Raw genomic sequence first — 25,733 nt, forward strand, 5'->3', positions numbered from 1 at the left:
CATGCCACCTGTAACAAGTGCATTCAAAAATATTTGAAGTATTTAGACAATACACTGTAATTCAACAAGCGTATCAAGCATGCATCTCATTTCTGGCAAATGTACACCTAAAGTGGCCTGGTTTATTTATATTGTTGAGCTCTTTGCAACTTGACTACCTCCTGAACATGGGGATTGCAGAAAAGTTCCTAAATTGATGCAAATCTAATTTGTTGTGCACAGCTCCCATACAAAACTAAGCCTCAGTTGCTGAAAAACAGACTTTCGTGGTCAAGATGTATGAAATGCAAAAGTGATTTGCAAGTCTCACGAGTTTTAGTGAATTTACACAAATACATAGTGATTTTTACACAGACGTGTTCTGTATGCTGCTGGGATCTTTTGGGTGCCTACCAGAACTGCCTTAGTAATGGTACCGTGTATTTACAAACAATTCAGATGTAAAGGTATATAATGATTCCAAATTTCAACAAAATCAGCATTTTCTGATCATACTTTGACTAAATTGAAGCCAGCAATTTTTTTCTGAACACCTAATTTTCACCCTAGTCCCAACACGCGAATGTCTTTGTCTTTTCTTTTATGGAATTCTGATTAGATAATCTTGAGATTTGAAAAACAGTTGGGGCCCAAAATGTCCCATGGAAACAGACCATTGATTCTCTGGGTAGGCAAACAGGGCTATAAAAATCACTCTATTGCATTTTATTTGTAAGAAAACCGTAAGGTTATGTTAGTTTTACATAACCGTAAAGCTCTTGTTCACCCACTGAAATAATGTGTTAAAACGAATCAGGAAACAATAAACTATTCAAAAAAACATGCTTTAAATGGTGCTTTACGTGTGTCACGCATCAAGAGCCTGTTTCAGTGGGCATAATAGAATGGAGTAATTAGAGGGATACCTGATATTGTGTCCAAGAGGTGCCAGGGCCTTGTATCCAAAACTGCCGAGGCCTTTGTGTGCTCCTACACCTCAGGGAGACTGGGAGTCTTTAGCCTGCTTGCCCTTGGAAACCCTGGAAAAAAGAGAGGTTTGAGGCTTCATTCACAGCTACCTGGAGCAAATCTTTGAAGATTAAATTTATGCCAACCAAGCATAATCCGTTTTCGTTTTCTCAAACCATTCTGATTCTGGAATCTGAGGCGTTACCTCAATTATTTAAGTGTAGGCTCCATTTTTTTCAGAAGTACTCTGTGAGGAACTTGTGAAACATTCGATTTTAAGTTCCAGTTCTTCTAGCCACTTAAAACTCTGAAATTAATCATGCTCTACGTCAGACATTGCATTGGAGGTGATACTTTGCTTGAATAAACACCCTGCAGAGATTGCAGAAACCTGCTAAATCGGACCTTCAGTCGTGTCTAGCTTCACCATTATGTGTATGCAGGGAGCACACCCGGCGATTTGTACTAAACCCCACGCAGGGGTATTCAAATAGTATCGTCAGCGTTTGAGGGCGGCAGAAACACGTTCCCTGAGAGAAAGACACCACATGCATCGAGGGAAATGCCATTCTCCCCGAGCACCCCCGGCCCGCCCTCACGCCAGCAGCCCGGCGGGGACCCGCCGCCCGGCCCCACCCCGCCACCGGCGGCCCCGTACTTCGCCCCTCCGCCTCTGTAGAACAACGGCGCCCTCTCGGCTCCGGCCCCGCCACAACCTGGCCGCGGAACGGGCGGCTCCGGCTCCCGCCCCGCCGCCCCCCCCCACCCCCGGCTGCCGCCTCCCGCCGCGGCGGCTTCGGCCCCCGCCTCCCTCCCGTTGCTAAGGAGCCGCCGTTGCTATGGGAGGCCGCAGGGCGCATGCGCGCACTCGCGGAAGTGCCCGGATGCAGCGGGAGGAGGTGCTGCCGCCATATTTGCCCGGAGAGCAGCGAGCTGGTAGCTGCTGAGCCCCCCAGACCCATCGGCTTCCATCCGCCCCGTGCAGTCCCCGACGCCGCCCCGCCTGCAGGACATGGACGATCGGGAGGACCTCGTCTATCAGGCCAAGTTGGCTGAGCAGGCTGAGCGCTACGATGGTGAGCGCTGGCTAGGAAGGCCGTGCAAGGCCAAGGGGAGAGGGAGGGAGGGAGCGGCCACAAAATGGCGGCTGGGCGGGGGAGGGGGGGTAGGAGCGGAGGAGGGGGGCACAGACAAAATGGCGACTGGGAGCGCCCCAAGGGGCTGGTGGAGCTGGGGATGGGGGGCCTGAACGAGTGGGTGGCTTGGGCTTGGGCGGGGCCCGGTTTGGGGGGCGGTGGCGGCAGAAGCCGGGAATAAAATGGCGGCCGCGAAGGGCGAGTCCCGGGGGGGGCAGGGGAGCCGCCCCCGCCTCGGGGGGCCCGACAAAGAGACCCCACTACCCCTCTTCGTGCCGCAGACCGGCGTGGCCTGAGGTGGTTCTTTTCGGCCCGGGTCTTGCTTACCTTCGGCCCGGGCCCCGCCGAGCTCGGCGGTGTGGGGCTGAGGTCGGCTCGCCGCAGACAACGCCCAGTGCCGTGCTCTCCGGAAGGTGGGTGCCCGGCTCTCTCGACCCCTCGGGGGGCGATGCTGGGGAGAGGCTTGCTCGCACTGTAGGTCCCGGGGGAGGGGGCTTGCGCTTTTCTTTCTCTTCCTTTGCCTGTGGTTGGAGATACTGCTGCCCCTGGCAAACCCAGAGAGAGCGAGCTCTCACCCTGGAGGGATCGAGTACACGGTACTTAATTGCCTAAAGAAAACGTACATGCTTTCATTATGTGGTAGAAATTATTACAGCTCATTTTACTTTTCCAGCATCATCTTCTCATCCTTTCCCCTCCGTGAGTTTGTGCACTATGCCTGGTCACTTCATATCTGGGGGAAAAGCAGTAGAGGGGAGGAACTGGCAACCCTGGGTGGTGTCTGTTGCCCCAGAAATGTCTGTCTTGCAACTGTTTCCTTAAAAATGTTTCCCTTGCATATAGTAGAAAGGGCCTTTAATTTTCTCGATGATACTACACTTCTGGGACTGTTACTTTTGCCCTAAGACCTTATGTTTATTCATCTAAAGTGAAATAAATACCTTTGTATGTAAAAAGTGTGAAGTTACACTTAATTTAGAGGTAGGAAGACACTCCAAATACTTTCTGTTCGTAATTTTCACAGACAACATGATCAAGTTCTCGCCAAATGACATTTTTACTGGGTTGTGCTTAGAAAGCTGCTGAGAGCATGATTGCAAAACATCTGAAAAATGCATGTTTTGGGGAGGAAAATAGAAACTATAACAAAAAAAGGCCTAAATAAGACTCAGTTCTGTGATAGTTCCAGTAGGGAAATAAGGGAGGACTAAGAGTTCCACTAAATGAGATGAGCCACACATTCTCCACAATAACTGTAAGGACTTATAGAAAAAAATGGCCCCCAAGCTCCCAGATATTGGGGTGCAAATTAATTGACTTGGGCGGAGGGGTGCCTGCAATTCCATTTCCCGCAGTAAGTGTGCACCTTCTGCTGGGGGTTTTGGTTTTTTCAGTATCTTATTGCCTACCGTAAAGGCTGTGAGATGGGAAGATGCATTTCCTTCCCCCTGATCCCACTCCCAATTCTAGCAGCATTCCTGGAGCTAGTTTGGTGAGTAGGGAAGAAAGGATTCTCCACCTGGTATGGATCAAGTGTTGGCTTTGGTTTGAGTAGAAGCCCAAGTTGGATTCTTGGCCAACATTCTGGAGGATTCACCGTCTTTGGGAGGTTTCAAGGCATGACTGTCTTTCTGGTGCTTTCTTAAGTCAGCAGTAAATCAGTTCTTTAGAAAGTAATCAGACTCTTCAGACTCTACCCCATTGTAGAGATCTGCAGTGCAAAAGAGTCAGATTTCCTGTCAACTAATAAAAATTGATTAGTAGGGATTGCCTTGGTGCAGCATTTCCCTTGATGGGCTGTCAGTTCTACCAGTAGCACGGATGTTTGTGAAACAAGCTGGCTAGATCAAAATGTAAAAGGCTTCTTACACTATATCACCTCTGAATGGTAATGAGACTGTTGCCATTTAGGAGGGAACACTAAACTTAAAGTTGTCATGTTTAAATCAACACTGTGGTCTTTAGACTTCCAAAATTTGTTGGAATGAAGTTGGGTAGACAGATTTAAGGTGCGTCCTCTAATTCTGCTACCTGTTAGAAATGCATCTTCATGTCTCCCATGTTTATGGACTGGAAGAATATGTACTGTAGATACTGTTTGAGCATCTGATTCTTGTTCAGCTGAAACAATTAAAAACTATTGGCATAATTTGTTCTTGTTTATATGAAATACGGCAGTTCTGCCAAGATCGTAGCTGAGACTGTTAAATAATTCTGTGAACAAAATTGTGTGGGAAGCAGTATGGGGAAAGTGTTAAGCTATTCTTAATTTTGCTCTTTGGTTTGATCTCCAAGATACATGATCATAAGGTTACAGTTATTAATTGGCACATATAAAATGGTGTGATGGTAAGTACTGCCTACAAATACGTTGAAATACAAATCTCTTGTGGAACTTTAAGTGTGGAATGACAATTTCTTGTGTTTAATGTTACGATAGCGTTAAGTTCTGTCCCATCTTCTTTCTCCTCGCAACTTTAAGAGAGTGGTGTGTGGTAGGTTGTATTTTATGTACAGTTCATGGCACTTATAGCGGCACTTATGGTGGGCATCTGACTCTGTTCTTTGTTGTTACTTACCTGACCCACTTAAGGAGTTTACGGTGTCTTGGAAGCTCTACTTGTGAATCGTTGGAAATGTAGGCCTGTATCCGTACTGTCCTTAGTCTGTTGGCCCAGATTAAGGGGACAACTTTCTAGGTACTTCTGGGTGTAAGTAGCACTTAATATCTCTAGAGATCAGGGCTTAAGAGATTTGGGTGTCTGACTATCTTTTCAGATCTGCTTAGGCATGTCATGACAAATCACAAAATGCCAGGAAGCTTACTTAAAATACAGGAAGCTTTGTGAGAAATCTCACTGCTGTTTCTCTAAAGACTATTATTAATAGAATAATATATAACTATAAATTGTCTTTTTTGGGGGGGGACGGGGGACGGACGGATGATTGGAGTAGGTAACATTGTCCCGGTTTGTGAAATTCCCTTACTAACATTTGAGTTCTCTGTATCAAGGGAATGAGTGTATCTGCGTTCCTGTAGATTGCTGCTGAGTGCTGAAACTGTTGTGTCCCCGTTGCTCACTGTGGCAGCAAGGTAACAGCTTGCTTTTAATCAGGTGAGAAACATGCTATGACACGAGGTAGACCTGTAAGTAGATACTTAAACTCTGAACAGCAGTTTTGTACTATAGGTCTTGAAGCACATGGCTTCAAATTTACATGTGGTATAACTTAGGTGAGGAGAAATAGGTGGGGCTTCCCCCCCAAAAAAAAAAACCTTAGATAATAGGTCAAGGTACAGGTGAGAAGAAAAAAAAACAACCTACTTGACAGGTCTCCTGGTTCCCAGTAGAGTAAGCTGACAGCTGATTCCTCTGTTTTTATAAATTGTCTATCAGGGAAATGTGTCTTTATTATGAAGGCAGTAAGGTGTGCATTAATGGACTTAATTCAAGATTTGAACCCATTTTTGAAAAAATTGCCCTTGTAGTAACAGGTCTTGCAATTACAGTTTAATGAAGAACCAATCAATAAACTATATCACAAATTAAAATTTAAATTGCATATTAATTTCCATTTGCAGAGGACCTGTCTCTTTCAAGCAAATGTCAAGTACGCTTAAGTGGGATTTTTTTGTGGGTTTTATTTTTTCCTTTTCCCCACATTAATGGTTAGTACTTATACCTGCCTGTCAAAGGTCTTACTGTTGTAGTGACATGGAGTATGACTCCTCTTTGTCTGTGAATTGGGTAAATGTGAAAGTACTAAAAGGCAGAAAAATCTCAGCATATGCCTAAGAAGTGTAGGAATCTTAAGAGGTAGAATATGGTCAAGACAATGTTGGAGGAATTAGATTCTTATTTTTTTTAAAGTGATAATTGTTTACATACCGGGCCATAGAAATTGACTTCTGATCCTGAAGAGTTGTGTGAGAGAGGGCCCTCTTCTATAATGGCCTTCTTGACTCTCCTGAGGTACCAGGAGCAACCGAAGGAGACAAACCTTTAAAAGTAGATGATTTGGTTCTCTGCAAGGAGTCCAGAAGCTGAGTTGGTGTCCATTACACTGGAGTACTCTTGAGTTACTGTACTAGAAGATTACTTTATGGCAGATCTCCATCAAGAAGAGAAATGTATGATAAGGCTCAGTCTTTAGATTTGCCTATGTTTGCTTTCAAACTAAAGTTATTGTTACAAAAACTGGAGAAACCCTCTTTTATTCAAAAAGGCTTATGTTCACAGCGTGAAGAGATGATAGTGATGACTTAGAAATCATATTCTTGTTGCAAGAAAGACTTGTGATAGTCTATAGGATTGATTATGCAGAAAATATAACTGTTGCTTGGATAATTTGGCCTTAACCGATCTATTTCTCCAATTTGTAAAAATACAAGTCTGCTTTGTAGAGCTGTATATTGCAGAGTCATGCAGGCAAATGTTGAAGTGTCTTGGCTGTACCAGCTGTTAGAAACCTCATACAAGGAATAGCAGTATAACCTGCTGTGCTTTTTTTCCTAGTCTGAGCCACTGTGCAGGATGGATATTCTTTGGTATTTTTCTCACCTCTCTGCCTGTTGGCTGTCTCAACTTCTAGAAATATAGTTGTTAGGTTCTTCTATGCTTATTTATATAAAACTCGCACATTGTGATAAGCGTCGCATGCTCTAGATAGGGATCTTAAGTTAGGATTATCAATTTTTAGTACCTCAGTAGTTGCACCCTGCTTTTGATTGCCTGTAATTATCAGGGTGCTCTGAGCACATGAAGATCTTTGAAGAAAAATTGAAAAAATTTATGTAGTGTGTAAGCATAAAGGTTGTGTTTGTTTATTCTTTTACAAACTAAAGGTGCAGAGCTGCAAAGTGGGGTGAGCTGATCTGACATTGAAAGAGGGGTATCTGCTTCCCTGGCTATTTCTCACGTTTACTTGGGTTCTAATCTGACCCTTAAAGCCAGTTCAATTCTCTAAATTACAAGCAAGATTTTTTTTTTTTTTTTGAGTAGTTGTTTTCTGATCTGGTGACCTGAATTGTCCAGTTAAGAGGTCAAAGAAGTGTTGAGCTGGCATGATGACATTGATATGGATAGAGGGGAAAGCCACCTGCCCACCTCCCCGCTAGCTGCTGGACTGGTTTAGCCGACCCTTAAGTCTTACTTCCCAAATGCAGGGTTTCTTGAGAAAAAAGAAAAACCTAATGCGGGCAATGTAATAGCATGTTCAGAAGAGGAGTTCCTAACGGATGCAAAGATGAGACCTACCTTGTCTTTGCTTGAATTTGGAGCTAATCGTTGTAGTGAATAGGGTGATGCCTACTGATGCCAGGTGGAAGCGTGCAGTTTTAGGGAAAATGTGATCTATGGGCATTAATCTTCACAGTTAGACTCATCACTTAATGAGAAAATATGCTTGCCCCTATTTCTTCAGCTCTTTTTTTTTTTTGTGTCTTTGTTCTTAGCAGTTTGCTGCTACTACTAAGTTAGTACTACTGTTTGCTTCTGTTTTTCTGCATCACTTGCAGATGTTAGCATGCTTCCCAGCGCAGATCGCTGTGTGATTCCACAGGTGATCTTTCTCCATTCTGAGCACTTGAGTCTTGTATTCATACCCTGTTTCCTGTCTTTCAGCCAAGTGTTTATCCATGTGTGACCCATGGCAGTTGAGTTCCTTAAAGAACCCTGGGTGAGGGACCTTGTCAAATGCCTTTGGGAAATCCAGGTAGACTATATCAATCATGTCTTCCTTGTCCATACGCTTGACTCATTCAAAGCATCGCAGTATATTTGTGAGGTATTACTTATGTTTATAGAAGGCCATGCTCTACAACATACTGTTTACACATATACCAAATCATTTAGGGATTTTTATTTAATTCCTGTTAACTTGACCCTTTGTGAGTGTTAGGTTAATGGTTCTGTGGTTCCTCTTGAGTGTCTGCTGGAACCCTTCTTGAAAATTAGTGTTAGCCACTTTGTGTTTGCTGCTGCTACTCAAGTCTTAACTGAGAGGCTGTAAGCAGCAGTTTAGAATTGGATACTTTTTTTTTTTTAGTTCTTGTGACTGGCTACTGATCATCTCTTGCTCATTCCAAGAATGAACAAGTACAAGACCAGTACTTGTACTGAGCCTTCTCTGAATACTGGCTATGGTGCACCATCTTCTACGGTGAACATGTGGGATTTTTTCTGCTGTAGTCTTCACATCTTTTCATTACACTGGATGCTTATTTGTAGCTTTTAGCTCCTGGAATGCTGAAATAGATCCTGAGCAGCAGCTTAGAAGCTTGAAGATACTGGTCTGCTTTATTCCTTTAGATAAGGTGAATAGAAAGGATTAAATTTAAAACACAACTTGAGTTTTCTGAAATGCTGTGCTTCTGCTACTATCAACTTCATAGTATTTAAGAATACCGCCACCCGAGTTTTCCTGAGGTTCATTTTGATTTGAGCCTTCAGTATGTTGACTATCAAGTCATCTCCACACCACCTTTACTCAACAAGCTCTTTTTCTCTTCTTCTTTTAGCAAGCTTTCTCACTTACATAGTTCCTCTTTTGATAGTTAAGCACCACTAATAGCTATTCAAACTCTTGTTTTCCTGTGGTAATGTTGAAGCCCTGTGTGCAGGGGCAAGGGATAGTTACTTCAGCAGTAAGGTTGAAGTCGATTATCTGTATTGTTGAAGATAAGGTGTGCCCCATCATAAGCTGTATAACTAGATGCTTCATAAAACAAATGAAAAAAATCAGACACTGTAGCATCATGGTTAGTGAGAGACTTAAGCACTATATGCACGTGAATTAGAGGTTGCAAATAACTGTAGTTCTGCCCCAACAGGTTCTCTTCCTTAGTGTGTAAGCCCTTGTTTAGGCCAAATGGTTTCTGTTACAAGCACAAACTTTTAGAACTGTCAGATACTGGCTATGCCTTTGGTACAGCCTACTGTTTCTTAGTTTGTATCCTGTATTGGGAAGGTTTTTAGTCTTTCTACTAAATTTGCTGTACATATCTGTTTCTGTATTTCCTTACACAGGGACATTCCAGTTCCCCTTAGTTGCTTGTATTTCTAGAGTTTGAGAAGCAACAGATGCTTAATGTTTCTCATCTTTATCTGGTAAAGAAGCATTCTTTTATTTTGTGACCTACTACATTTCGTTGTCAACTGTGCCTTTTGTACAAATTCTGTGGGCATTAATTTTTAGAGTAAGGCATAATCTATATCTTTCATATAAAAACAAAACAAAAAAAAAACCAAAACAAAAACCAAACCTGATCCCAAGCCACGTACCAGCTTGTTTTAAAAATCTTTTGCAGGTAGCACTTAGTGTAGTGGTAACCACTGTCCAAATCCTTTCTGTTTTATAAGCTATGTGCGTGTGTCCCCACGGTTACTCTGCTGTGGCTGGAGGTGAGTCAGCAATGTATGCAATGAGGAGTTGAGCATCTTAATTGTAGTAGTAGTAGAATGTGGGAACTTAAAAAAAAATGGCATGGGTGTTATTACAGTTTTGTAGTATCTTAGGCAGTTGTTTTGAGTCTCAATTAAATGCCTTTTTTCTGTAAGAATATCCAAACCTGATCAGACCAAATGCCTATTTATTGTGGTATTTCTTATAACAAGCAACAGCAAATGTCTGGGGAAGGATATAAATCTAGGGCAAGCGTGTCATTCTCCAGAATATTCCCCTGTCTTTCCACACTTTACACTTTTGGGATTTCCTGCTCCAGTGGTGGCATGATCTGACAGTAGCATAATAAGGTGACAGCCACAATCAACTGAAAGGCTGGAACTTAACCACTTAAATGACAATCTCTGTCTTTTTTGAATCTGCATAGCGCTGCTTTTTCCATAACGCTGCGTAAGTATCTCCGGGTTGTGCATGCAATGAGTTGTCATTACATTTCAGTAAGAAGGATTACTGCAGTAATCTCAGACTTGTATTTTGTCTTGAATGGTCTTTGAGCTTTTCACCTCCTTGTGAAATCTTCCAGATAGGTAAAGCTGCACTTAGAATATAAAATATTTGTTCTGTTGGCAGGCTTATATGGCTTTATTTCTGTATGGAATTAGTTTTCTATTGGAGAATATACAGATATGCTGTCCTCTTACTTTTGTATTGCCTGAGTTCTTAAGATTATTCATTGGGTTTAAACTTTCAGGGCTGGATTATGGCTTTACTGTGGAAGACCAAGGTATATGCATAAAATTATTTTGTCTTGTTGAAATACCAGCTGAGATTTTTGTATTGTAAGTAAAATTGGGCTCTTTAGTAAAGTAGAAGCCTTTTTCTCCAAGAGTTTTGTAGGTAGGCTGATAGATGATTTCTCTTTGGGTAAGACACTTGTTTATGGGTGAGAATGTAATCTGTGGTTTTGTATTTAACTAGTAACAGGATTAAGATTTTGAAGAGAAGACCTTTCAGTTCCCTTGATCAGTGTATTAAAAGAGAATATGTATCTAGTGTGAAGACCTGTTAAAGCTTGAGGATTTTGTGCTTCAGTGCAAATGTAGAAAACCTCGGGTGCTCCCCTCTGCCCCCCAGCATCTTAGACTTTTTGCCAAGTGATAGCAGTCAAAAATATCTGGTTTATTAACAACTCATGGCTGTAAAAATCTTGGGGTGACAAGGCCTGTTTTCTGGTAGTTGTTCTGAGCAGTTGACTGTTTTCTTTTGGCACTGTTGTTTCTGTGGTCATGGTGGTTCTACAAGATGGTAGTTAATTATGTTCTTTGCAGAAGACTGAAGAGATGCAGCAGGACTAATGTCTGCTGACAGCGGCTGTGCTTCTTGTAGGACTGGATCTTAGGTCTGGCCTCTGTAAAAGCTATTGCTCACCTTAAATGTGATGTGTCCTCTCATGTGCAGTGATGTTGGACCTCTCTTTCAAGGGCTTGTAGGTGTTCAGGCTAGCAATCCTGCCGAAGCTAAGCAATTGATTACATTTGTAATGATATGTTTAGAATCAGATACATATTCACAGGGAACAGCAAGTCTTGTGTATGTACATTCACAAATACAGGTTGATTTCTTAAACTGCGGCTGTAGTGCAGTTTCAATTACTACTCTTATCTGAGGGCAGTTAAACATTAAGCTTAAAGACAACCCCTGCATTTCTTGCCGGAGCTTGACAAAGGTACCCAAGTACCAGAGACTGCAAGTCTTAATTCCCATTGGTCATCTTTGTTCATAAAAATTAACACTGTCAGGCTCGTTATCTTGGGTGTAGCTCTGCTGTTCTAAGAAACTTCAAAATATGAGATGACTCCCATCATTTAAAAAATTTACAGCTTTGACGTAAATTCTTTGTATAGATGGTAGGGTCATATTTCAGGAAATAAGTCATAGTGCTTGCGTTAATTTAAGTTGCATATTGTAACTTTATCATCGCCTTTAACTTTTAGCTAGTTTAAATTACAAGACTGCTTTTGTTAATATTAACTCTATGTATATGGAGTGTTTTAGGGCAGCTCTCGCAGTCTTCAGCAAAAACAGTTCATCATTTTACAATAGTAGGATAGTGTTTTGTAAAGGTTTTTACCAAATCCTTGGTGGATTTTTTTTTTTGTTACTTTCTGTGGTTTGGAGCAGCAAAATTTACTGGTAGAGGTAGGGCTTTTTTTTCTGCTTCTGGTAAGAATACAGCCAATATAAAATTTTGTCCTGCACATGTGGAGACCTGTTGGAGACTGATAACATTGTTCCTGCCAGGGAAAAAGATTGAGCCTACAGTTTCCATTGCTGAAATAGCTTATGCCTGTTACAATTGTGAGTTTTGGCACCCGAGGAAAAAGTTGACAGGTAAGCTTCATTAGTTTCCCATTGCTTGTGCTGCCATGACACAGCAGAACATAAGGAGGTAAATGATGGGGGAGGGATGATGAGTGGGCAAGGAAGTAGGTCACAGAATAGTAAAGCATCATATTATGGGTGGCGTAGACTGATAACGTCATCGTGATGTTGGCAGAAGCTAAATATTTTGGACTCAATAAGGGTCTTTTCCAGCCTAAGTGATGAAACAGTTGTTCTGTTGAGTAGATGGGATAGTTGGGGCTTAGTCTCATTCATTAATGGTCTTGTTTTCTGTCCGTGGGATTCCCACCAGTTCTAGAAGCTGGAAGGTAAATGGTGAATGAACTGAAGCACTGTGTGGCAGGACAAAGCCTATGATTCCTGGATATCTCATACTAGGCTCTCAATTAGTATATATTTAATGTTTTCAACTTCTATTTCTCTAGTACGTCACAAGCAATCCTAATGTGGTTAGGTAATGAAAGGATTATAACCAACCTGAAGTAATTCAAGCTTTTGCTTCCACTTGAGTATAGGAAATACGTATTTAGTAATTTTTTTAACCTCAAGTTTTTGGAAGCCCTTTTCAAAAGGTTTAGATTATAAATTGTGTGTTACTTTCTAGTGTAAATAGCTGCTTGGCATGGGTGGATATGGTTGCTCTGGTTATCCTCAGGATGACTTTTTTGTTACTTCTCCAAGCACCTATTTTTTCTTTGGTGGTTTCATCTTGGAACTTTGACTTACTTCCCCTAATAACAGTACTCATACTTCTCTACATCTGTTGAAATCTGGATTTTATTTTTTGGGTAATTACCATGCTACACTATATTCCAGTTAACAAGTCAGTGGAGCATTCCATATCCTTCAGTTTATTCTTACTGTGCTGAAAGCTGCCTCATACTTGCTCATGCTTTTCTCACTATTCACTGCCTTTTCTGAAGCGCTTTGAAGAACACACGTTCCTGTAGGATTGTATTGATAACTATTATCCACTGTGAAAACTGCGTGTGTTGCTAATGTGCTAATGCTGAATCCTTTTTGTCTGTCTCTTGAAAAAAAAAAAAATTCAAAACAACTGTGCCTAAAGAATTTTGTTGGGGCCCTTGTCAAACGCATTTAAGAGAACATCAGATACTTCCTTTGTGTATATGCTCATTGATTTGTTCAGAACATTCCAGTATAAAAGTGAGGAATAACTGTGTACGAAAGGAGGAGGGAGCCTATTTTTGTAAGCTATCATTAACATACAACTTTTGTTGAATGGTTTGAAAGATGCTTTAGCTATGAGAATAATTGTCTGACCTTTTCCTCCTAGAAATGGTTGAATCAATGAAGAAAGTGGCTGGAATGGATGTGGAGTTGACAGTGGAAGAAAGAAACCTGCTTTCTGTTGCATATAAAAACGTGATTGGAGCCAGAAGAGCTTCCTGGAGAATAATCAGCAGCATTGAACAGAAAGAAGAAAACAAAGGTGGAGAAGATAAATTAAAAATGATTCGGGAATATCGGCAAATGGTAAGATGTAGTTGGTGTTACAGCGTAATGCCATTTAGTTAAGGTCCAGTTTTGCTACCTTTGCCATAAACTGTGCTGGTACTCTAGACTGCCTGCAGTGTGGTGAGCTGTAGCAAGGTGACAGTCGTGAAAGGATGAAGTTTGTTCCTTATCTGGAGAATAAATAGACTTGGTGAAGGGGAGAGGTTGGGTGTGTTTGTGTAAATACTCAAAAGGGCAGTAAACTCGAAGGAGAAAGGGAGGGATTTTCCTTCAGTGCATCTACGTATGTACTCAGTATTTGAACTGTGATGGCACTTTCTTTTTTCCCTGCTTACTCAATTGTGAGGCTGTGTGTGCTCAGGAGGCCTTTTTCTTTCCCCTCCAGCCTGACTTAACCCCAGCATATTCCCCACTTATTTTGGAAAATTAACTATGCCAAAGGAGGTGTTTGACTGTTCAGTTTTTAGTTCTGATAAGCTGCTTTGGCTCATACAGACTGTGACACTTGTGCTATTGCAGTACTCTGTCCTGCGGATTTCAAAATATTAACATTGTTGATTGAAATGCCAACGTTGGGGAGGGATCTTCAGTGTTGTTGCTAGCATAGACACAGGCAGTGTAAGCCAAATGGCCACTCTGACTCCTTTACCTTGTCTTTTATCACTGTGATAGTTGCATTTCATGTATGTTGGCCTTGTTTTGTTACTTTTTTCCCCAGATGAAAACTTGGTGGGAGTTGCTGTCAACTCGGTGCATGGCAGTTGGGTGACAGTGAGGAATAGTTGCCTGGTTAGTCTTGTACAGTTGAACTGGCAGATCTATTATTAGCTTGGGCAGCTACGCCTGTATGAAATGAAAGCTGAGATAGTATGGCTTCTCTGACAGTGTCTAGTTTTTAAAATACAGATTTTTCTTTTTTTTTTTTTCCCCCTGGTCTCTAAGCTGGTCAGTCACACTGAGAGCAGTTAAAGCAGTCAATTTAAAATAAAGCACTCCAATGTTCTGGGGATGGAGGATGTTAAGTTGTCATGGTCATCTCAACTGTGAAACTTGCGTGTGTAATAACCTCTAGGGCCTTGCTATTTTCTCTCTCTTGAGAGGAGGAAAAATTGATGCACATAACTTCATGCTGAGTCTAGTCAGTCTGTGCAGCTTTACCTAAAATGGAGAACTTGGAGCAAGCTTTGACTTTCATCAGTAAGGGCTAATGAAACCTTCAGCTATTAGAACAGTGAGTTGCTGTTCCCTCCTCTCCCCCCCTTCCTTAAATGATGGTTTAGCACGGAGCAGGCAGGCTCCCATGCTATTTAAATCCCACACATTTCTGCAGAGACTTAATCTCCATTATTTGAGGACAAGTGCCTCCACATGGTTCAGATCTTCACTTCCAGAGAAACAGTGGAGTCTATTATATCACCTGGCACTGATTCATATGCTACCAATGGAAATGATGTTGGCTTGGAAATCTTTTCTCAGGAATGGCTCTGGACTACTTTCTGTTGACTCACAGGGTTTCTGTTGCTCCATGAAATTGTTAAAGTTGTGAGTTTCTAATTTTGTGTTGGCATGCTGATGGGATGAGGCTCTGCCAGTTACATACAGTCCCAAATACCATTTCTTGATGGGTGTATAAAATCTTTCTAAGAGAACATATAAAATAAGACAATAGCGATCTGATAATTGTTTAAATTTGTCTTACACTGTGTGCTTCCAGGTTTTTTGCACAACATTTTGTGGGTCGTTACTATCTTCCGCAAAGATCCTTTAATAGTGAAAAGACTTTTTTCTTGTTTTTGAAAGGACTGTGAAAAAGGCATTTTTCTGTATCTCTCTTTGTAAAAAGAGCAGGTATGCTGCAGACCAGAGTGGTGTGCAAAAACTACATGTATGTAGTCCTTGAAGTACCTAGAGAGATGCCACTTGCAGCACAGTGCCATGCCAACAGTATCTTCAGCTCTTAAATCATTAAGGTAATAGCTCTCCCAGTCGCTTTAGGTGGAAGGGGGCTATGGAGAACTGTAATGTAGTTCTGTACTGGAGAAAGACCAGCTGGGTCTGCTCAACTCCAGTCTGCATTTTCCTAGAGGCTTCTGTGTATCGTCTGTAGGTGAGGACCAGATCCTTTTGGTACCTGCTTGGGAGTCTTACCGTGAGTTAGAATCATAGAATTGTCTAGGTTGGAAGGGACCTTTCAGATCTGCTGTAAGGCGAGCGTTAAAGTTTTTGGCAAGATGTCACGGGAGCAGTAAGGGCCTGAAGAACATATTGCAAAGGTTTGGGTGATGTTTCTCACTGATGCTGCTGGAACAGTAGCACAGCTGCCCTGTTGACATGCTCGGTGCTTCTCTGGAGATAAGGTCCAGAGCAGGCTCAGCAGAGTTCTGGTCATGCTACATTGTCAACAGATGCCCACTATTGCAGCATTTTTCAGAGTAAGTTCAGTGTTGTTGGGTGACACTTCTTAAAAGGCTCTGAAGACAGAAAGGAACCACAACAGAACGCTTGCCTGGGAACTGGCAGGCCAAGTTTAGAGCACTGGGGAGTTGGAGAGAACCAGCATCTCTACAAAAACACCTCTCTCATCTGGCAGCAGAACCAGGTGTGACCTTGCTCAGCTAGAGAGTGCTGCTTGAGTTGAAATGAAAGATGTACCTTGTGTGAAAGTAATTGGCAGTTTTGGTCTACATCTGTATTTATTATAATTTGGCACATGCTCTTAAAAATGTTTGGAGTTTGTTTGGGCTACTAGCTAGGTGACTTAGGGCAGAACTCAAGGGATGATGGTGGTGTTAGAATAGGGCCAGGCTGGTTTTGTCTGAGGTGTTACACTGGGCAACTCTGAGGGATGCTGGAAGATGCCAGGCTATTCCTTTACCCAAGTCACTTAAGACAAATCTAGCAAAACACATACATAGCCATGGGGGAAAATGCCACTTACTCGCCTCCTTTGTAGAGAGGCTGCTTTTCTGGGTCCTGTTGGTCCATTTGGATACACAAAAGTAAAGCCCCTGGCTTTCTCATCTGACTGCATCTCTGTAGATGAGAACACACTAAAGCTTGTGCTCTTTGTCCTTGAGAGGATGAAGTGGTGAATGTCTGCACAGAGTGCAGTAAAACCAAATCCCTTCCCTAATAGCATAGGACAAGTATTCACCTTCCTCTTACTGGTCTGTATTTGTGGCATATGAGAATGTTTGTTTCTAGTGCTCTGACTTAGAACCTGGGCTGTGATTTGGAGCAGCTGCAGGGCTCTCTTCTCCTTCCCCTCTTCTTAAAAAGCTTGGGCTATGAATTGGCATAAATGTGGATGGTCGGTCGGTCTGTCTGTTTTGGCCTGGTAGGGAGGGAGGTTACAGGCTTCAGCAACTGTTTCTTGCTGCTCTAGTTTCGTGTTGCGTCTCAGTTGAGAGGTGCAGCTATTTTGGGGGCTACGTATTAAAACAGGTCAAAGAACTAGCACAGGCTACCCTTCTCCTGGTTGCTTCTAATAAGTTTCCTTATTTAGATCACCGGGTGGTTTACAAGCTTTTGTATCTGCAGAGCTAAGAACACAGTCTGGAATCTGATTAAGCCAGCACTACTGCTAAAATAGAGAGGATGGGTGGCTTGTGGAGGCTTCTACACACCCATTGGGGTGAACAGTATTTCCTTGACCATCAGAGCCTGTAGGTAGTACCATGTGTCATATTTGGAGCTGGAATGGTAATAGACCCTAAATCTACTTTTTCTGAATGCTCTGAAAAGGCTTAGTGTGGGCTCTTGTGCTGATTTGCTGCTTTGCTGAGCTCATTGAGCCACTCTGTCTAGAACAGACCTTTTGGTAAAAGAGCTTTTAGGGCTTTGTTGTGGGGTTTTTGTATTGTTCTTAATCAACTCGATTTGTATTAAATCTTTTTAAACTAAGCTTAGTCAGGACATTTACATTGCCTGGACAGCAGCTGATCTCTGATAACTTGTGTGACTGATCCTTTAAGCAAAGCTGAAAAAGGTCTGTCTGAGATGAAATAGAAGTTTGTACATGTGTGGTTATTTAACAAAAGAGGATTAGAAACTGATTTAATTCTTTGCAGTTTTGCTGAAGATCTCTCTGCAAAAGAAGTCATTGAAAAAGAGGATCAAGAGGAAAGAAGTTTGCAGGAACTGACTCCTGGCCAAAGGTTTTATAGCTTTTGTAGCCCAAGAATATATGAAGTAGATTCTTCTCAAGTGACCAATATTTCAGCAACTTCCTTAAGCGTTTGTCACGTAACTTTATAGCATCTAACCTTTCCTCTGAATGTTAGGGCATTCTGACATTATATATGAAATTTGCTGTAGATTAATTTCTCTAAAGGAACTTCTGCAAATCCTGAAAGTAATTTTGTACAAATTGGTATGTGTATGTATGTGCCAGTCTAACATTTATTTTGGATCTAGAACTTTTAACAGCTTTTGAGGATGTTGTGGTTACAAACCCCAATAGTTGGGGAGCTATCTGGTGATAAAAATATTATGGCAAGAAAAATGCTTAAAGAAAATAGGAAATAAAATTGCATGGGTGGGAGGATAGGAAGGGATAGTGGACTCAGTGGGGCTGCTCTTGTGATCCAAGACATGCAGTTATTGGTAGTTTCTTGTAACTGATGTTGATGCCTTTATTTGAAAATATCTACTTTATAGTAATAAAAGTAGCTTGAGCCAGAGTTGTCTTTGGCTGTAGCTATGAAAGTTACTGTGAAATGAAAGAGCAGCAGTAGGTTACTATCTGCACTTAACCAACCACTCGTACTGAGAATGATGCGGGATGCTGAGAGCAAGTCTGGTTTTGGCAATGTTGATGTCAAAAGGCAGTTTTTAGCTTTTTTGGGTATGCTTAGTTTCTTTGCTTTCAAGTGTGAAACTTTCTGTGGTAAAATCTAACCTCATAGACCTTGCTTTATATTGTATATTTGAAAAAAGAAAGGTGATGTGACTGCGCTTTCAACTTTGGCTATTAAAAAAAATCTAAGTCTGTTTTTAAATAAGGCTTGATACATTGGTTTTCTTCAACCACAAATCTCTCTGTTGGTGTTGATGACTTCTGCTTTTTCTCAGAGTTGTTATGCTTTGCTTTTTTTGCCTGTTTCTGAAGTTTGTACCCTCTGGAGTTTGTTTTCCTCTTGTATCTGATCTTTGTGTGGCACATCTTCGTTCTGATACTCCATGATTTTTGTCTTAAGGCTCTTCTGGTAGAGCTTTGCCTCCCAAGTAGTCACTAGAAACTTGTTCTGAAGGTGCTGTTTAACTCTGGGATGGAATGGAGTTTAGTAATTACTTTCAAATTGTCCCCTTCACCATTGCTACTTTTAGGGCATCCTTCCAGGATCAAAAACTTAAGGAATTAGGAGTTTTGCAAGCCTTGCAGTAAGGAATTGTATCCTGAGACAGACTTAATGCAACTGTCTAGCAGGGTGTCTTCCAGGGAATTCATAATTCTGTTATTCAGTTGTGCATTTCATCATATGTCCATCGGTCCTTACCTTTTTTTGTGTGCCAGCTAATTGTGCAGAACTCTTGCTTAATGCACCTGTGGAACAGCTGAATTTGTTGTTGTTGCTTTTCTGCTGTACTCCCCTTTGGATTTTTAGGATGTTGCCTGTTCAATGCTTTGATGTTTTTGAAATAGCTCTTAGTCTTACGTGCTAACCTTGCCCCCTTTTTGTTTTTGTTTTTATAGGTTGAGACTGAACTGAAGTTAATCTGTTGTGACATTCTGGATGTACTGGACAAACACCTCATTCCAGCAGCTAACACTGGCGAGTCCAAGGTTTTCTATTACAAAATGTAAGTATCTTCTTGTGAGGCAAGGACCTCTTACTGCATGTGAACTAGATACAGAAATAAAGTAGTTGCACGTGTGTGTTCTGCCCACTCAACCGCAGTAACCTCTCCTAGAAAGAGGGCAGTTCAGTCATGTCTGACCAATCTCCCTTTTTGACTGCTTTGAGGTGTTAAGTGTCCTAATTGTGTGGTTTTGGATAGATGATGTTGTTTGGAATAAGGTCATGGGAACTTAAGATAAGCTAGTGTCCAACTCTTCAATGTAAGAAACAACTGTTTTCTTTAAATGACTTGATAAAATAGAGATCACGTTGCTGTTTCAGTGTTTCTTGCATGAGCTGTACACTCATGAAGAGAAGAAAATTAGGTAGACAGGTAACTGTCATGTAGTGTCAACTTAAAAATTGCATTACCAAATGAAACTTGGCCTCGGAGTATGTTGTTGTGTCACTAGTTTGCATATTTTGTATTTCCTGAAGCATAATTTAAATCTTGAAGTGATCAAGAGTGTTTTCCCCTCTAGTTGAATTATTTCTACCCTTCAGATCAAAAACTTGTCTGGTTTAGATGAGATGCGGTTGTGCAGACACAGTTTGGTAATACAGAAGGTAATAGTATGATTTTGTGTATTAATGCAAGAAGTGAACCCAAACTGTTTTTTCCTGCCTGATGGTTTAAAATTCACTGGAGTACTAGTGCACTGTTGTCTAGACAGTAATTCAGCAGCAGTGTCCTTTGTGCTTGAATATATAAACTTCAGTTTCAGAACTAAGCTTTGAATTTAGTTGCCAGTGGGGAAATAAAGGCTACTGACTTACTGTTTCTGTTTGCAGGAAGGGGGACTACCATAGGTATCTGGCTGAGTTTGCCACAGGAAATGACAGGAAGGAGGCTGCAGAGAATAGCTTGGTGGCTTATAAAGCTGCTAGTGATATTGCAATGACAGAACTCCCGCCAACACATCCTATCCGCTTAGGACTTGCGCTCAACTTCTCTGTATTCTACTATGAAATTCTTAATTCTCCTGATCGTGCCTGCAGGTAGGTGGTGACTGGGAAGATGGGAAATGTTTATGTGAGTACCAAACAAGCCAGAAGTGGTTGCTTCTTGGGTAACTGCTTTTCCTCAACAGGGACAATGGGCTGGCTTTCTTCCTGCCAGTAGTTGATGACTTGCTCTGAGGTCAATTCGTTAGAAAGGTTTTCAGCTTTGTCGTTTTTCTTTGAGTCCAAACCTGTTTGTTTATCTGGGAGTATATCATGTATAAGAAGCAGGGTAGTGGTAACCTTGGCTTGATCAACTAATGGCAATTTAAGAGCTTGCCATGCTAACTCTGGGCATGCCCTTAGGTTTCAAAAAGTGTGAGGTGACTTAAGATTCCTCTCTTTCTGTTGGCTGTTATACAAGGTAAGAGAGGTCATATTACTAATTTCTGTGAACTCTGGGCATGTATAGAATGACAATAGCTCATCTATCAGTAGGGGTTCAGCTCATGAGGATAAAAGTGAGGACTGAAGCAAGTATCGTTTGTCTTGTATTCCTGTCATTGCAGGTTGTGTAATATACTTTCTTTTAAGCTTTTGGCAGACTGTGATCAGTTGTACTGCAAGTTGTAGAAATATTTTAATAAAACCAGTTATTCTTGAGTAAAAAGATGCTGTTCTTATGCATACAAAGTGACTGGTTTTGAAGATAGGAGGGATTTGTTTGAACATGTAAACACTGTTAAATAATACAAAAATGTGTTGCAGAAGCTGTGGGTGTCATGTAGCCAAACTAGAAGATGGGTGTTCAGAGGCAGAGGTTCAACTTGGGTGCTTCTGGATTCTGTTTAGCAACATTTGTTAACTCTGACTTTATTCTGTGCTTACAGGTTGGCAAAAGCAGCTTTCGATGATGCTATTGCAGAACTGGATACACTGAGTGAAGAAAGCTATAAGGACTCTACACTTATCATGCAGTTGTTACGTGATAATCTGACACTATGGACTTCAGACATGCAGGGTGATGGTAAGTGAACTGCTCTGAAATGCTGCTGTCCCTGTTCGCTGCCCAGAAAACTGCGGAAACGTGGATTGGTGTCTTCTGTCTTTCCTAATAATTGACCTTCCTGAACCTTGTGTCTTTTTCCTTAACACTGGATAAGTTGATGGGGTGACACTAGCTTCTTTTGAGAAGCTTTTAAGCGCTCACTTGAAGGAAGGTGGTGTAGAATTAGTAACATTAATTTATTTTTTTTCCTCCCCACCTGGCTGTTTAGTCATCTCTGATTATTTTAAAAGCAGTGACTTCATGTAATTAAGCTTTTCTTTCTTATGGCTTGTCCTGTCCATCTATGGTTGTCCTTCCATCCAGATGTGAATTTCCAGTGCAGGAGGAAGTCCTGCAAATGATCTCGTTCCCCCTTCTTTTTTCAGGTTACTCAATATTTCTGTTGGCATTTTAGTGGAAGACTTAACTGCCATCATACTAATCACTTCACCTTACAGCGCTTTCTGTATCTTCTACTCTTCTTATGAAGAATTGAGTATGAAAAGAAGAGAAAAAGGAATTTTGTAGAATACTTTACCGGGTTGGGGGAAGCTTGGAGAAGTCCAATTTCCTAGTTGAGATATTCAAAGTACTTTCTTTAATACTCCCCCAAAATGCTAGGTTGTGACTCCTGAAGTGGGTTATTGCCAGAGCAGATACTCAGTGTGTCCTGTGGCAGTAGCAGAGGGTGGGACATTGATTGCTTCTGTTTACTAACATCGGAGAGTTACTTAAATTTTTCAATTGGGGTTTTTTTGGCATTCTCAATTCAATTAGACAGAAGTGGGAAAACTGTCGCTATGGGGGGGTCTTGGCTCCCAGGTCACCCTACAGCCTGAATCTCTTGCTTAAGTCCTTTGCCAGAGGTCACACCTGGCTTTCAAAGATGTAAGATTATCTTAACGGTGCAGAAGGACACGTGTGTCCTGGATGGGTCTGTACAGACTCTGCTCAGAATATTGCAGGTATTGGTAGGTACCTTCCTTGCCGTGGTTGGGCTTTGAGAAAGTAAATCTGTTCCCAGTTCCCACAATTAAAATATGACCTTTTATTTTATGCTTTTTAAATGGAGACAAATATCCTGGTGCTCTGTGGGAACACTGAGGAAACCATTTTGGTGAAGTAACAAGGCTGGGTCGCTATTGTGAGATAGTAGCATTAGAGCATCTTCCAGAACCTATCGATATTTGCATGTGAGCTGATGAACACGTATCTCGTTTATCTTGTATATCATAGAACTTCACCAGGATGATTTACAGAGGCTCGCTATTTTTTGCATAATCTAGATTCAAATTTCTTGTTTTATAATTGGCTCCATAGCATAGAAAATAGGTGTTTTTCTTCTTCCTAAGTATTTCAGATTATCCTATTTACTGTTTATGATGCATGCCAGAAAGATAATGATGACAGAATTTAAACCACTGCAGAACTACTTAAAATCATGGTGCAGTTCCTCATGTCCACAAAAAAATATGGTGTTTAGGCATAATGTTATACATAGGTGCAAAGTTAAGTTTTCTCATTTCTTCATACCAGGCTTACACACTGTTTTCAGAAAACTTGGTATTTCTGAAATGGGTTAGGGCCTTTGAAGATTGTTAATAGTGGCCCTGAGAGAGATCATCACAACTGCCAGTTTCCTGGGGGGCGGGGGAGACTTGAGAAAGGCTTGTTCTCTCGCATTAAGCTTTTGCCTGTTCTGATTTCAGGTGTGTAGGTTGTAGGGAATGACTTTGTAAAATCAGGTGTTACTCAGCTGCTGCACTTTTCCATCTCATTTACTGTGTCTTTTAACCATGTCATAGACGAGCTGTTTAGTTTATTTTCACGCTTGTAATGTCATCTTCATATGATTCCTGTTTTCCCCTTCTTTCCTGCTGTATAGATTCCTAAAGGAAAGTCCAACTGTTCATTTCCTAAAAACTCTACTTTGTAAGTCTTCGTCATGGCTTAATGAACTTGTCAGCGCCAGTTTTCCTCCGATCACTAATCATGCTTGCCTCTGTCACTCTTTTGCTGCTGAAGAATTGCTTGTGTCTTTGACTCCCTTCCAGGGCTAAAGCAATGTTCTACCAATCTGGGACCTGTTCCCCCTGCCCAGGTCCAATACGCTTGACTAAGATCCAAAGTAACTTACGTGTTTGGGAGTTGAGCTGCATTCCTGGATGGATATTATATTTGGGCATGAAAAATACTTTCACGATTGCCTGTTACAGGAGTATTTGCTTAAGTGTGTTGGCTAGAGCATGCTCAGATCGTCTTTTAATTGTCTTCCTGGGTTAGGGCCTCTGCTTTCCTCTCTTAAGTGATCTGTTCTGTAACTTTCACTGTAAATTTTATTGTTGCTGAATGTCAGATGTCTTGTATTCCAGGCCACCTCTTCCAAAATCTACCTTGTGTTGTACCTGGTGATAATTCTGAATCTGGACACGCTCTGAGCAGGCATTCTGATTAGATGCTGAAAGTCATTAGTCTCATTTGATTGGATTTTATTGCAGATTAATTATTTTGAATGGGTAGTTTTTTATTTATTGCCCTTAAGAGAGTATCATCTCCCGTGGTTAAGGATAATTGTAAAGAAAACCATTTTTCAGTTTCTCTTCTCAATTAACTTAATCGTGCATGTGTCCTGGCACCAGCTCAAGTACATTCGACGTTTTTCCTGGTGCAGCAGAAGTGGGGCAGAGCCGTGCAGAGGCTGTTGCATGTACCTCCCCCAGGGGCGGCTCAAGTGGAACCAAAGAGTCTTTACGGGTAGATTTCCATTTCAGTGCATGTTGCAGCCTGGTTGACTAGGTCCAAACTGGCCATTTTTCAAGAGAAATTAATTACTCTAAACTGTTTTCCTTTAATGACCTCAAGCCTAGGGTTTCCTGTCATGTTGGACTTGAAGTAGGGATGTTCTTTCAAATTTCTTTTGGTACCTTTATTAGTACATGACATCAGTGTTAGTTCATAAAACTGACGGCAGTACTTTGCTGTTGCTGAGACTCGAGTGGACTTGGGGGGGGGGGGGGGGGAGGAGGTTTAATTTCTAAAACCTGTTCTGGTCTCATTTCTGTAGCTAGTGAATAGCTGTCCTTAGCGCGCTCTCTAGAGGTTCTTGGGAAGGAATTTTCTGACTTAAAGACGTTGATCTACAGCCCTTCTGATGACTCTTGTCTTGGCTGTTCATCCCTTGATCAATGGGACTGATCGTGCGCAGGCTCCGTTTTCAGAAATGGTGGTTTTTGTTTGTCCTTATGACAGAGTATGTCTCCTAAGGGCCTGTGCTGCAGCTCTCTATGAAATGTGAGGAGGTGATTATGAGGCTTAATTTCCATGGAAACGCTTCACTCCGGAACTGGCTACGTTATGAGTGTGTGTGTCTTTCCTGCAAGTGCGTGAGCGAGCGTGTGTACTTGCATGAAACTATTAATCTCTAGACGCTTGTTAAACCATTCTGCAGGTCTCACTTTTCAAAGTTAACATCTTCCTTTACTTTTAAACACTTCCATAGGTGAAGAACAGAATAAAGAAGCGCTGCAGGATGTGGAAGATGAAAACCAGTGAGACACAAAGGCCAACAAGAGAACCCATCTCTGACCACCCTTCCCCTTCCCCACAAAAACCCTCAGTGTCACTCTGAGAACCACCAAATCTGACTTTTACATTGGGTCTCAGAATTTAGGTTCCTGCCCTGTTGGGTTTCTTTATTTTTATTTTTTTTTTTTTTTACACAGTTTAAAAGTTCTTAAAAGGCAAGAGTGAATTTCTGTGGATTTTACTGGTGCCAGCTTTTAGGTTCTTTAAGACACTAACAGGACTGCGTAAAGGCTCTTTCAGCATTACTGTATTGTCTCCTGCCAGATGTGGCGGTTGCCATCAGAGGTGGATGTTACACCCGAAGGCCGTTAGACTCGTAGGGGAGAGATGTGTTATGGCGAGGTAGTGCGCATGTGGTGGCATTTTTCTTTTTTTTTTTTTTTATAACTGTTTAAACCGAATTTTATACCAATGTTTAAAACTTAATTGGGTGTTTAGCTTGAAGTTGCAGGTTGCATTGGGACATATATCGTAGTGGTTTTACTGTATAAAAAACAAAAAAAAGTTTCCAAACTGCTGAAATGTTGCTGAAAATCATGGTGCTGGTAACAGTTCAACAATCCGTGGCTGCTCATTCTTGCCTATTCTTTACTTTTCCTCAAAGCAGGTTAGCATTGAAGGTGGCATTGATAAGCCTGCATGCGTGTTCAATATTTTTTTCTTTCTCCCTCCCCTTTCCCCATCTCCCTTCGCTCGCTCAACCTCTTTTGTTCAGTATGTGTAACTTGAAGCTAATTTGTACTACTGGATATCTGACTGGAGCCACAGATACAGAATCTGTATTGTTCTTACTGAAACACAGCATGGAATTAACATTAAACTTAAATAAAACAAACCTAAATTAAAAATGCCAAATATTACTATGACTTTCTTTTATATTTTAGTTATTTCGGCAAGAGTTAACTTGGCTTTGTTGCTTATAATAGCAACGCTTGGAGGGGGGGAGAG

General features: G+C 41.4%; 1 protein-coding gene across 2 annotated transcripts; it reads left to right on the forward strand.

Moving 5' to 3' along the window:
• The first annotated feature begins 1,826 nt into the window (after positions 1 to 1,826).
• Positions 1,827 to 25,644, forward strand: YWHAE (tyrosine 3-monooxygenase/tryptophan 5-monooxygenase activation protein epsilon). 2 transcript variants are annotated; one of them, XM_074160933.1, is made up of 7 exons: positions 1,835 to 2,024; positions 13,189 to 13,388; positions 19,066 to 19,172; positions 20,003 to 20,209; positions 21,043 to 21,179; positions 23,086 to 23,132; positions 24,700 to 25,638. In XM_074160933.1, the coding sequence occupies exons 1-6, from the start codon at positions 1,961 to 1,963 to the stop codon at positions 23,091 to 23,093; spliced, it is 723 nt and encodes a 240-aa protein (XP_074017034.1). In that variant the 5' UTR covers positions 1,835 to 1,960; the 3' UTR covers positions 23,094 to 23,132; positions 24,700 to 25,638. The 2 variants fall into 2 exon arrangements, with proteins under 2 accessions (XP_074017033.1, XP_074017034.1); XM_074160932.1 differs by lacking the exon at positions 23,086 to 23,132 and having other exon boundaries at positions 1,827 to 2,024; positions 24,700 to 25,644.
• The last annotated feature ends 89 nt before the right edge of the window (positions 25,645 to 25,733 follow it).

This window comes from Numenius arquata, chromosome 18 (genome assembly GCF_964106895.1).
Source record: "Numenius arquata chromosome 18, bNumArq3.hap1.1, whole genome shotgun sequence".
NCBI classification, from domain to species: Eukaryota; Metazoa; Chordata; class Aves; order Charadriiformes; family Scolopacidae; genus Numenius; species Numenius arquata.

Coding starts and splice junctions, on each gene's coding strand:
- YWHAE (XM_074160932.1), top strand. CDS start 1,961: ATGGACGATCGGGAGGACCTCGTCTATCAGGCCAAGTTGGCTGAGCAG. Junction 20,210..21,042: donor TCTCCTGATCGTGCCTGCAG/GTAGGTGGTGAC, acceptor CTGTGCTTACAG/GTTGGCAAAAGCAGCTTTCG. Junction 21,180..24,699: donor TTCAGACATGCAGGGTGATG/GTAAGTGAACTG, acceptor ACACTTCCATAG/GTGAAGAACAGAATAAAGAA.